Source organism: Phodopus roborovskii, unplaced genomic scaffold (genome assembly GCF_943737965.1).
Source record: "Phodopus roborovskii unplaced genomic scaffold, PHOROB, whole genome shotgun sequence".
In the NCBI taxonomy this organism is placed as follows: domain Eukaryota; kingdom Metazoa; phylum Chordata; class Mammalia; order Rodentia; family Cricetidae; genus Phodopus; species Phodopus roborovskii.
Window position 1 is genome coordinate 23,386,372 of NW_026125397.1, and position 12,723 is coordinate 23,399,094.

The following is a 12,723-nucleotide window of genomic DNA, read 5'->3' on the forward strand; positions in this document are numbered from 1 at the left end:
GTTTGTTACAGAAAAATCAGAAGGGATAAAGATGGCAATAATAATCTTTGTATTGTTGATAGTTTATGTAAGGCATATTTCATAGTATATACAGACATGAAGAAATGATTTTGTAACTTGTTTTCTTTATAAGTGTTCTCTTGCAGGGCTGGGCTTGGTGGCAAATACCTTTGATTCCAACATTTTGGAGGCAAAGGCAGACTGGTCTTTGTCAGTTCAAGGCCAGCTTGGTCTAAATAGTGAGTTCGAGGCCAGCCAGGGATACAGGCTAAGACCTGGTCTCAAACAACAACAACAAAAACCAATAAAGTGTAATAAAAACTCTTCTATTATTACACCTTTATTCATACAGCATTCTCAGAAGAAGATAGCTAACATTTTGGTTTGACCTCATGATTTATGCACTATATTGATTCAAATTTCAAGTAAAGTTTTCTAAATCAACTAACTTTTTCCTTGGAAGTGTATCTCATAGATTGTGGATTATAAAGGCAAGAGCTTTTCTTACTGTGTCGAGAAAGAGACTAACACTAGTTAGCATCAACTAGGAAAAGTATGCTCAAACTCCCACCTGCCTAAGAGAAAACGGTGCTAGAATAATGATAACACGTGTGTGTGTGAGAGCTCTGGGGCGATGATAACATGTGTGAGAGCTCTGGGGTGATGATAACACGTGTGACAGCTCTGGGGTGATGATAACACGTGTGTGAGCACTCTGGGGCGATGATAACACGTGTGAGAGCTCTGGGGTGATGATAACACGTGTGTGAGAGCTCTGGGGTGATGATAACACGTGTGTGAGAGCTGGGGTGATAACACGTGTGTGAGCGCTGGGGTGATGATAACACGTGTGTGAGCGCTGGGGTGATGATAACACGTGTGTGAGAGCTCTGGGGTGATGATAACACGTGTGTGAGAGCTGGGGTGATAACACGTGTGTGAGCTCTGGGGCGATGATAACACGTGTGTGAGCGCTCTGGCCGCTCTCACAAAGGACCTGCATCCACTTCTCAGTGCCCATATGGTGGCTCACAACCGTCTGTAACTGTCCCTTACTGGCCTCTCCACAGGCACCACGCATTTAAATGGTGGTGTGCATGCACATACTCAGACAAAATGACCACTCCCATAAAGACAGTCTTATTTTACATATCAATCCCAGTTCCCTCTCCCTCTCATTGCTCCCCTGCCCCCCCCCATTCACTCCTCAGGGAGGGTGAGGCCTTCCGTGGGGATCATCAGAGTCTGTGTCATTAGGTGGAGGACCTTGGCCCTCCTCCATGTATCTGGGCTGAGAGAGTATCCCTCCATGGGGAATGGGCTCCCAGCCACACTGAATCTCTTAGAAGAGAAAGTGGTACAGGAGAATGAATGAATTGGTACAGGAGAATACTTCCTGAACATAACACCAGTAGCACAGACACTGAGATCGACAATTAATAAACGGGACCTCCTGAAATTGAAAAGCTTCTGTACGGCAAAGATCGACAATTAATAAACGGGACCTCCTGAAATTGAAAAGCTTCTGTACGGCAAAGGCAGCCCACAGAATGGGAACAGATCTTCACCAACCCCACTTCTGACAGAGGGCTCATCTCCAAATTATACAAAGAACTCAAGAAGCTAGTCACCAAAACACCAAATAATACAATTAACAATTGGAACTAAATAGAAAATTCTCAGTAGAGGAACCTAAACTGGCTGAAAGACACTTGAAAGTGCTCAGCATCCTTAGCCATCAGGGAAATGCAAATCAAAACAACTTTGAGATACCATCTTACTCCTGCCAGAATGGCTAAAATCAAAACACCAATGACAGCTTATGCCGGAGAGGATGTGGAGACAGGGGAACACTCCTCCACTGCTGGTGGGAGTGCAAGCTCGGGCAGCCACTTTGAAGATCAGTATGGTGGTTCCTCAGGGGGAAAAATTGTTTTTAAAGGAAGATACCTTCCATGGAAAACTAAGACATTTAAAATGTAATAGGTGTTGATTTTAGTATCTTGAATCTTAGTAATTCTTTTGAATAAATTTACAGTTTGAGGTAATTTCATAGAGCACAGTTGAGTGACAGAAGAGACTTGGCTTGCAGGAAGCCCTGGCCTTAGCCCTCAGTGCAAAACCGACCCGAGGAAACAGTACTGCCGGCTCTATTGATCTCGTTCTATCTGAACTGACAGAGCTAGACTTGTGAATGACAAAATATTTGTATATTTTTTTCCATTCCCTCCAGACGGAAGAAGTTGCATTCTGGTGAATTTTAAGACATGCTGCTTGCTTACTATTCTAGTGAAAATATTGATGTAAGGTTCTATCATTTTTATTTTATTTTTCACATGTATTTTTTGGTGATAAATCTGTCTTTGAGTCTTTTCTGCTCCTAAGGAACTCGAATAAAACTCAATGCTACTCTGGTGGTATCACTGCAACCCGGGAGCCACTGCCCAGGGATGGTCCCACCCACAGTGGGACCATCAATCGCTAGTTAAGGAAATGCCCTACAGACTTGCGTGGAGACCAGTCTGGTGGAGGCACTTGAGGCTCCCTCCTCTCAGATGATGCTAGTTTGTATCAAGTTGACAAGCTAATGCAGTAAAGTCTTCTGTGTAATTTCCATTGTGTTTGGAATGAATGTCTGGATCAGAGTTTAAGTTGGGTCATTGTTTCCCTCGTGGGGGAGGGGGGCATTACTGCTCCCACAACCAGGCATCTCAGCCATCTTTTCCTCTACATATGCAATCAAACTGGTTACTAAAATTGTCAGTTTTCATTTAGAAATGCTTTTATTCTTATGTTTATTCATTTATTTTTTTTTAAGACAGGGATTTGTTCACAGCCCTGTGGCTAGTCTAGAACTCTCCATAGAGCCTAGGCTGGCCTTGAATCCACAGAAATCCACCTGCCTTTGCCTCTTGAGTGCTGGAATTGACAGTGTGAGCCACCGTGCCCACCTCAGAAATGTCTTTCAATCCATCATTTCTTCTCACATACTTCTTCATCTTTCCTTACCTTGATGCAGCCTACCATGTGTTTGCTTGGCCACCATTTCCCCTCTGTAGCCATCACGAGTAACTTTCTGAGCAGTAATCTGTATAGGTAGCTTCTCTGATCTTAGGAATCTGGACTGCCCCCATTTGCATAGTCTCTTTCCCAACCCTGGCTCTGTAGTGAGACTTGAATACTAGCTGCTTCCTGAATGTGTTTTCATACTGTATGTGTGCCTGGATCACCCAGCATCCTCCTCCCTGCTTTGGGAAATACCCCTTCAGAGGGACGACTAGAGGAGTTACCTTCCTTAAGGTCAAAATGTCCCTCACATTCTGTCTGGGTCTTCCTTGTGTGTGTCCTGAGGGCAAAGAGCACAGGCGTTACTTGTCTATAGTTCCTACTTACTCAGGATGTCTTGTGTAAGACGGGCTGTGCTGTCCAGGTTAGCCAGGGTCTCAATTTCCGTCAGCTCTAGAGTTTGGCATAGTGTTGAAAGCTAAAATATGAACTTACTGGCTAGTTGGTATAAACATTTTCATCAGAAATAAAAAGACTTTAATATTTTTATTTGAAGATGCAAAACTTTTAAGGATTTATTTGTGTGAACGTGTGTGTATATTTGCGTATGTGTATGAGTGCATTGTTTCTGTACATATGGAGATCAGAAGAGAGTGTCAGATGCCCCGATGTGTCCTTCTCTGCCGAACCTGTACAAGCATGTGCACATGTGTTCACACAGACATTAACACATTAGAAAAGCCCCCTTTCATTTATTGTGTCCATATGTGTGTAGGGATATGCATGTGTGGGCATGTGTGTAGGAATGTGCATGATGGGCATGTGTGTGTGGGGATATGCATGTGTGGGCATGTGTGGGGATATGCATGTGTGGGCATGTGTGTAGGAATGTGCATGATGGGCATGTGTGTGTGGGGATATGCATGTGTGGGCATGTGTGTGTGGGGATATGCATGTGTGGGCATGTGTGTGCTTAGGGCAGAAGACAGCCTTAGGTGTTGTTCTTCAGGCATCTTCCACCTTCTTGTTCTTTTGAGACAGTCCCAGCGGCCTGGAACTAGCCAGATAGGTCAGTGAGCCCTAAGAAGCTGCCTGCCTGTGCCTCCCCAGGGTTGGAATCACAGGGCGTTGCTGCATTGCCAGAGTTTCCCCTTTCCCTTACAACAGGGTAGTTGCTTTATTACGGGAGCCGTGTTCTTGGAACAAAGGCAAGCCATGGGGTAGCCCTGCTACCACTTGGAAGGCTCCAGGGAGCCACATAGAGGGAGCGTGAGCTCCCTTCCTTCCCCGTGTGCCTAGACTGGACTCTTTGTGAGCATTATGCTAGCAATCCCATTCTTGGTCTTTAAACATTTTCTCTTACATGTATTTGTTTGTGTGGTGGGTTTGTGTGCATGTGTGGAAGTAGACAGCCTGTGCCCTCTCCTTCCACGATGGGGGTCCTGGGCATTTTGGCAACAAGAGCCTTTAATCACAGAGCCATCTCGTCAGCCCCCACATTCAGTCTTTTTTTTTTTTTTTTTTTTTTAATCTCTCTACATGGCCCTGGCTGTCCTGTAACTCACTGTGTAGCACAGACTAGTCTCAAACTCAAAGAGATCTTCCTGCTTCTGCCTCCCGAGTGCTGAGATTAAAGATGTGCACCAAGTGTGGGGCCTGTGGTCTGTATGCTGCAGTGTTGACTGTTGTCAAAGAGTCTCATGCTCCCTGAGACTTTGCTGTTTCTTGTGCTGAATCTCAGAGGTGCCTCTTCACCATTCATCACGAGACAGAATAAAAAGGTGAATATAACGATACATATGCTTCATTTCCTCTTAATTCTAAAACTTAAAGGTTTTCTAGGGTTTATTAATTTAGCATACGAACGTTATCTTTAAACTTTTTAAGTGAAATAATTACTAGGTTTGTCCCTTGTTTCTATCCATATAATTCAGGGTACAGCCTATGCTTTAGTCTATTCTCAAGCTTTTAAATTCCTTTGACAGCCTGGATATGAAATTCAAAAGCCATTAATGTGATGTGTTAATTTTGCACTTTTTGACTTACTGCAAAAATCTTATAGTTTCCATAGCAACAATAACCTATCCAGATTGTATAATATTCTTCACAGTATTAAAAATAAAACTGCAATTCCATGAGTTTTTGGAGCACCTCATGTAGGAGAACTAGGGATTGAAAGATTTCAGTGAAAAATAAATTGCGATTGAGTGTGAATAATACATCAAAAAGCTCTTTGTAATTTTAGGAATTAATAACTTTATTCAGTAGTGGATAGCTGGTAGCTAATGTAGTCATTAGACATGAAGCATGTACATTGTGAGCATGTGTGCTCACTGGCTCCGTGAACTCTGTCCCTGCCGCAAGGTGGGAGGTGCCACTGGCTTTGGCTGCTCTCTGTCACCTGCTGCTTGTGCTTTAGTGGTACTGAATGGTCTGATGGCCCAGGAGACAGTGGCAGAGGGGAAAGGAGCATGAAAGCTTTTCCTAATGTTTGTCTTTGCTGTGAACCTGGCGTGGTGGCGCACGCCTTTCATCCCAGCTCTCCGGAGGCGGAGGCAGGAGATCTCCGAGTTCAAGGCCAGCACGGTATATATATCTACGTGCTGAATTCCAGACCAGTTAGGGGTAGGCAGTGAGACCCTGTCTTAAACACTCCCCACCTGCCTTCTGCCTAAGTTAGTCATACTGAAAATGCTAAAGGTTATTTAAGCAGGCATTTGTTTCTAGAATATCGGGGTATTTTGGATCCCCTCCATGCTAACTTAAAACCATTATATTAACAGTACCATTTAAGCAGTATAATTTCCTGCATCTTACATGTGCTTTTAATTTTTTTTTTGTATTAGTTTCAATATATTCAATAGATGTATATATTTATTTATAGTAGTATAATCTTTATATTTTCTTAATATTACACAGTGTCCTATTTGCTTTCTATGACTGTGATGAAACACTGATCAAAAACAACTTTGGAGGGAGGTTCGTTTCATCTTACACTTCCGTCACTGAGGACAGTCTGCCCTCCCACAACAGTCATCAATCAAGAAAATGCCCAACAGGCCAGTTCCTCAGTCGTGGTTTCCTCTTCCCAGGCGACCGAAACAAAGTAAAAAAAAAAAAAAAGATGCTTTTAATTATCCTGATTGGCATATGGTGGAAAAAGTAAATATAATTTTTGGACTGACTGTGGGAGGGTAACTCATTTATTTATCCAAAATAGGCGATTAAGAAAACATTCTAAAGAAATTTATTTTCTCTCCTTCTGTTGTTTTTATTAATTAATTAGTTAGTTGGTTAGTTAGTTAATTTTTGTGTTGGTGGAGATTGACCCTAGGGCCTTTGGCATGCTAGGCAAACACACTACCACTGACCTGCATCTCCCGCTCTAAACTGATGTGTTAAAAGGCACATTGTGAATAACATGTCGACTCTTGTCTGCTGTCGGTACAGAATGGGGATGAGAAATAGCTAAGCAGGACAAGTGTGCCAGTTCTTTGGTGCAGTTGTAGTAAAACGTCACATCATGGTGCACCTTGAGCCTCTAATACAGTGGTTCTCAGCCTTCCCAGGGCGGTGGCCCTTTGTGTTTAAGTAATATATGTATATATTATATATGTGTTTTATTGTTTGTTGTGGTTTTGGCTTCTTGAGATGGTTTCTGTGTAGCCTTGCTGTGCTGGAACTTGATCTGTAGGCCAGGTTGGACTTGAACCCACAGAGATCTGCCTGCCTCTGCCTCTGCTTTTGCCTTCTGAGTTCTGGGATTACAGGTGTGTCCACCACACCTGTGGTGATGTATTATTTGTGATTTATCAAAGCTTGCCTGAGGATTCAGAAAGCAAAGCCAGCCTCAGGCTATCGAGATCAGGCTATGGAGGTACACACCTTTAATGGCAGGACTCAGGAGTAAGAGGTAGACAGATATGTTAGTTCAAGGCTACCATGACCTACACAAAAGTGAAGAGTAAGAGCTCACACCTTTGGCCCCAGCATTAGGGAGTACATAAGACAGGAACAGGGTCTCAGAGCTGGACTCACTCTCCAGCCACCCTAGGGTAGGGTGACACTGAAGTCTCAGGATTCTCCAGCCACGCTGAATTCAGGGTTCAGGCTGAGGTATGGTGGAGCCAGGGTCGGCTTTCAGTCTGAGGTAGAGGTAAGAGCTAGTGGCTTGGCTGGTTTGCTTTTTGATCTCCAGCTTGAAGTTTGAACCCCAGTATCTGTCTCTGGGATTTTTATTTTTTGTGTTATAACACCTGGCTGCTGTGACCTGTTAATTCCTCATGCTGTGGTGACCCCCAACCGTAAATTAAATTTCTGTTGCTACGTCACAACCATGGTTTTGCTGCTGTTATGGACTATAGTGTAGACACCTGTTCTCTGTGAAGTACCCACAGGTGAGAGCCACCGGTCTGCGTGTTAGACATTTACAGATGGCTCTGATAGTGTCCCATGCTGTGTGCTGCACTGCCGCTGTGTCCCAGGTAATGGGAAGTTGTCCACTCCACTCCGCTGTCACGGGAGCACCAGAATGCGTGATTTGATCCTTGATTGAAATTTCATCATGCAGTCACACATGACTAATAGCAAAAACGTACAGAGCCAGCACTGTTTGTTGATCTTTTAGTGGAAATACTTTTATTTTTATTCTTTTAATTATTAAAAACTGTTGTATGTAGTAAAAACCAAACCTTCAGCAGTGCAATTATACATAAAATGTAAAAGTGTTCCTTTTTACTGTGTTACAGAATCGTTAGCCCCCTTTATTTTATTCTGTTGCTCAGGATCAAACCTAAGGCTTTAGGTGCAGAGATGTCTCAGCTGGTAACCAAAAGACAAAAATTGGAGGGCAATGGATATGACCCTATTATTAGAACAAGCCATGGCATGATTTGTGTTTACAGATGATCAAACCACAGTTATGGGAGCCAGCTGGGACCATCCTGTGGCTGGTTCTGGTGTCTGTGTTGTCTGTATTCTGAGGAAGTTAACTCTTAAAATAGCTACTTATCTGATTGACTGCCCCGGTTACTGAAGCGTTATATTGTATTGGTGAAATCCCTGGTAACTATTAGGATTCCAGATATTCCTAGTCTTTGCTGGTTTCTTTTTCTTTTTCCAGACAGAGTTTCTCTGTATAGGCTTGGCTGTTTTGGAACTCACTCTGTAGACCACACTGGCCTTGTACTGAAAGGAACCTTCCCGCCTCTCTCTGGAGTGCTGGGACTAAAGTGTGCACCACTAGCGCCTGGCTATCTTTGCTTCTTTTTCAAAACCCCGTCTTAGTTACTGGGCTTCTCCAGGAGTCTTTAGAGAAAGCTGTGTTGGTGCTAAGTTTTGAAGTCTTAAAAGGGCTTTCACTTGGGGCCGATTAAGTGAGTCTGGTGGTTTATATTGTTATTTTGTAGTGATGGTTTATAACAAGGCGTCTGTAGACTTGAGATAGTTAGGAAAGGAATGGCAGTCATCTTACCAAATGTTGGAGTGTGTATCTATGCTTGTTTACTCTTTTAACCTGTGCTGTGTTCATTATCTTATTCTGCCTACTGTGAATTTCATGTTTTAGCTCTGTTTGGTGCTTTCAGTATAACATGAATTTCCTTTGGTAGTCCTTATTTCTACAGTAGAAGTATCAAACATAATCAGCAGTGTGTGGCATAGTGGAAATATTTACATATCATTGAGAGACTAAATATGTTTCCATTGTTTTTATAGTTATAATTTTAAGTAATATATGGAAAAGTAAAAACTGCTTTTTTTTTCACACGCAGAAAAGATGAAAAGGAGTACGCCCTGAAGCAAATCGAAGGTACAGGGATATCCATGTCAGCCTGCAGAGAGATCGCAGTAAGTACAGGCGCAGATAGATATCCATGTCAGCCTGCAGAGAGATCGCAGTAAGTACAGGCGCAGATATCCATGTCAGCCTGCAGAGAGATTGTTTTTAATGTTGGGGGCTTATTTGAATATAAGTCAATATATTTAATATGAAATATGTATCAATGTATTGATTGCATAATGAGTGATAATCTCACAGATTTATATAAAATGAGAAAATTTGTAAACTTAAAATCACTTGGAAGTAATTTTCTTAATGATTATTTGAGGCTTGTAATATACAGATACTGAATAAACAATGATGTAATTAAAATTATGGCATATAATTGCTTGAGTGAATAATAAAATGTATTCTCTAATTTTAAGTCTATATTTCTTTTTAAAAATGATTCTTGCAGGATTTTATCTGTTTCTATGCATGTATGACTATATGAGTTTACTTATACCATGGATGTGCTAATATTCAGTGGGTTAAACTCTGTTGAACATGGTACAGATCTTTAGGGAAGGATGTTCCCCTCCAGTCTTACCTTGCATACCCTTGCCTTGAAGACAGGGCTAGCCATATCTGCTGAGGATTTGCTAAATCTTAGTTTTTACAGTTCTGTGGAATAAGTGCTTTTAGTATACCTATTTCATACCAGAAAACTGGCAAAACTATAATTCTGGTTTTGAAGGCTTGCTATTACAGTTTCTTATTTTAATTCTTCAATGAAGATTTTTAATTGGGCTTTTACATTTGTTAGAGACTATTCCCTCTAAATTGTTAGCTATTTAAATAAGGTTTGCATAGTAATTCTTAAACAGTTGTTTACATTTTTCATATCCATTAGGTATATGTATATGTAGATTAGATTTTTGCAAAACTTAACCCCCCCCCAAAAGTATTGCCTTTCTCTGGAATATGCATTGATCTAAAGTAATACAAGTGTAAATTTCAACTGTAAAGTTAGTTGGACAATTTATTAATCATTCTAGATTATGTGGGTATAGAACAACTTGTAAGATGGAACTCCTTAGTACTCTTAAAAATTGGGATGCTTGCATAGTAAGAGAGGCTAAAGGCTGTCAGGGCCACAGACTGTAGAGGCCAGAGAGGTTCCTTAACCTTTTTGGACTATTGTGACAAAGCAGCAGAGGCTAGATGTCATGAAGGCTTCTATCCCTGACACTTCTGGAGACTAGAGCCTCCAGCATCAGGGCACCGGCAGGGTCTGTCTGGTATAGGCCTAGTTCCCTGTCTATGGAGTGTTGGCCATCCTTTGCCGTGTCTTTCAGTGATAGAAAGGATTGCAAGGAGTCTCTCAGGGGTCTTTCAGAGGACTTTGCTCTCTGACTTCTACCTCCTACCTCACAGAGGGCCCATGAAGTAATGACTTCAGTTTGTGGTTAAGATTGCAGACGTTGAGTTGGGGCCAAGGCACATAATAAGCATCCCATGTAGGCCTGGGATGCTTGCTCATGGGGTCTAGTGCTTGTTGCAAAAGCCCCAAGACCAACTTCATCCCTAACACCCAAAGCTGGCTAGGCCTGCCTGCATTGGTAGTGTTTGGGAGGCAGAGACGGGGTTCCCCTACAGCAAGACAGCTAGATTCACTGAATCAGTGTGCTCTGATTTCAAGTGAGAGCAAATAAAGCAGAGTTCAGTCAAGGAGACATGTCTACACATGTGACCACACATGTGGACATACGTGCACACATACCACCCACATAAATGCAAAAATTGTGGCAACAGAAAACTCATTTGCATTCATGCCCGAGGGAAGAGAGGGGTCAGGAAGTCTCCTTGCCCCTAGTGCTGAGAATTGAACTCAGCAGTCATACATGGGAGACAACTGCTCAACCACCGAGCTGTATTCCCAGCCCCAATCCTGACTTCTTGTCTGCTTACTGCCTCTCAGTCCTGGCCTGTTGTCATCTGAGAAGTCCTATTTCCTCAGTGACTTCTGCTTGGCCGTTTCCAAATGTGTGCATGCGCCCACACTCCAGCCCGGCTCTTTCCAAGGTGACAGGCAGACGAGCTGTTGTGAAGGGTCACCTCCAGTCTTCCTGTGGCGGGTGGGAATGCCATGGCCAGGGAAGAGCTCGCCTCTGCTCGTTCTCTGTTGCACTCTGGCCAGGCCAGCCAGCCGTTTGTAAAGTTCAGTGGAATGCTTACAACTTTTAGTATAGATGAATAAGCCTTTGTTTTATGAATTGGTAGAATGTATATTAGAGTAGGTAATGAACTCTGAGAAAAGCTTTGAAATGCCCATGAATAAAGCTGTTTAAATTTCCCTAATTTATCTCTACAGACTTAACATTGTTGCATTATATTTCATATATTAAAAGTGGAGAAACACATGGTATTAGGCAATGATTTTAAGAATTTTATGAATAAAGTTTGCATAAACTACAAAAAGTGGAGAAGGGTCATTGTATCATTTCATGTTTCAATGAGTTCAGATTTCCCTCACTTTGCCCAACTTTGTGAGAGTGTAGATTGGTAGAACTAGATATGTAACTCAGGATCCTGCCCTCCTGCGAAAGGATTAGATTTCAGTGAAAAGCCCCTAAAAGCAGACAGCTTTTAGATATATTTTAACAAGATGTTCTATGATAATTTGCTCATAAAATGTTTGACATGGTTTTTAGAATAGAACTAAAGAAATTTTATGTGATTTACTTTTGAACAAAATCTCTTCTTTGGATGCTTCCTTCTTTTTCTTTTTCCTTGATGTTTTAAGACAGGGTTTCTCTGTGTATCCCTGGCTGTCCTGGAACGCGCTCTGTAGACCAGGCTGGCCTTGAACTCAGAGATCTACCTGCCTCTGCCTCCCCAGTGCTACTAACATACTGCCTGGGTTCTCTGAGTTTGAGGCCAGCTTGCTCTACATTGGGAGTTCCAGACCAGCCAAAGCTACATGCACAGTGAGACCTTGTCTCAGACAAACAAGCAAACAAAGTATATTCTTAGAAGATATTGAAGCATAACATTTATTGTGTTTCTGTGTGTGTCTGTGTGTATAGGTGTGTATCTGTGTGTGCCTGTGTGCTGTGCAGACATTTGTGTCTGCGTGTGTCTGTGTGCTGTGCGGACATTTGTGTCTGTGTGTGCCTGTATATACGTGTGTATCTGTGTGTGCCTGTATCTGTGTGGACAAATGCATGTGGAGGCCAGCGGTGGCCATCAAATATCTTTCCTAATTGTTTTACACCTGGTTTTGTTGTTTTGTTTTAGCTTGGTCTTTTAAATAACATTTTTATTAGTTCTTTGGGAATTTATAGTGTGTTTTGAGCATATATGCATAGCCTCAGCTCCTTTCTCTGTCCTCTCCACTTGCACCTTCTGACATCTTAGTTTTTGAGGCATAGAATCTGGATTTTCCAATCTGGCTAGACTGGCTATCAGCGCCCCCCCCCCCCCGTCTCCCTCTCTAGTACAGGCAGCATAGGTGTGTGCTGCTTGCTTGGCTGTTGTGTCTGCAGGGTTATATTCTTTTGCTTGCGCAGAAGCAATTCACTGACTGATCCAACTCTCTAGCCCCTAAACTGTAAACTTTAATTAATTAAGTTAAATTTAGTAATCTTGGATTGCAAACACGATGGACATTTTGTTGGAGAGTGTGTACACGCAGGCGCCGGCATGCGTGTATGGTTTGGAGAGTGTGTATACACAGACACACACATGCACGTGTAGTTTGGAGAGTGTGTACACGCAGGCACCCACATGCACGTGTGGTTTGGAGAGTGTGTACACGCAGGCGCCGGCGTGCACGTGTGGTTTGGAGAGTGTGTACACGCGGGCGCCGGCGTGCACCTATGGTGGCCAGAGAACTACTTTCAGGAGCTGGCTCCTGCCTTTCACTTTGTTGAGCAGTCCCTGTCTCTCCTTGCTGC

General features: G+C 42.6%; 1 protein-coding gene across 2 annotated transcripts in view; it reads left to right on the forward strand.

The window, feature by feature from the left end:
- Positions 1 to 12,723, forward strand: part of Cdk19 (cyclin dependent kinase 19) — a 104,005-nt gene that overhangs the window by 26,201 nt on the left and 65,081 nt on the right. Inside the window, exon 2 of one of the 2 annotated variants that reach the window (XM_051175558.1) lies at positions 8,778 to 8,853. In XM_051175558.1, the coding sequence (XP_051031515.1) occupies positions 8,778 to 8,853 (76 nt within the window). The other variant, XM_051175559.1, reaches the window with a different exon arrangement.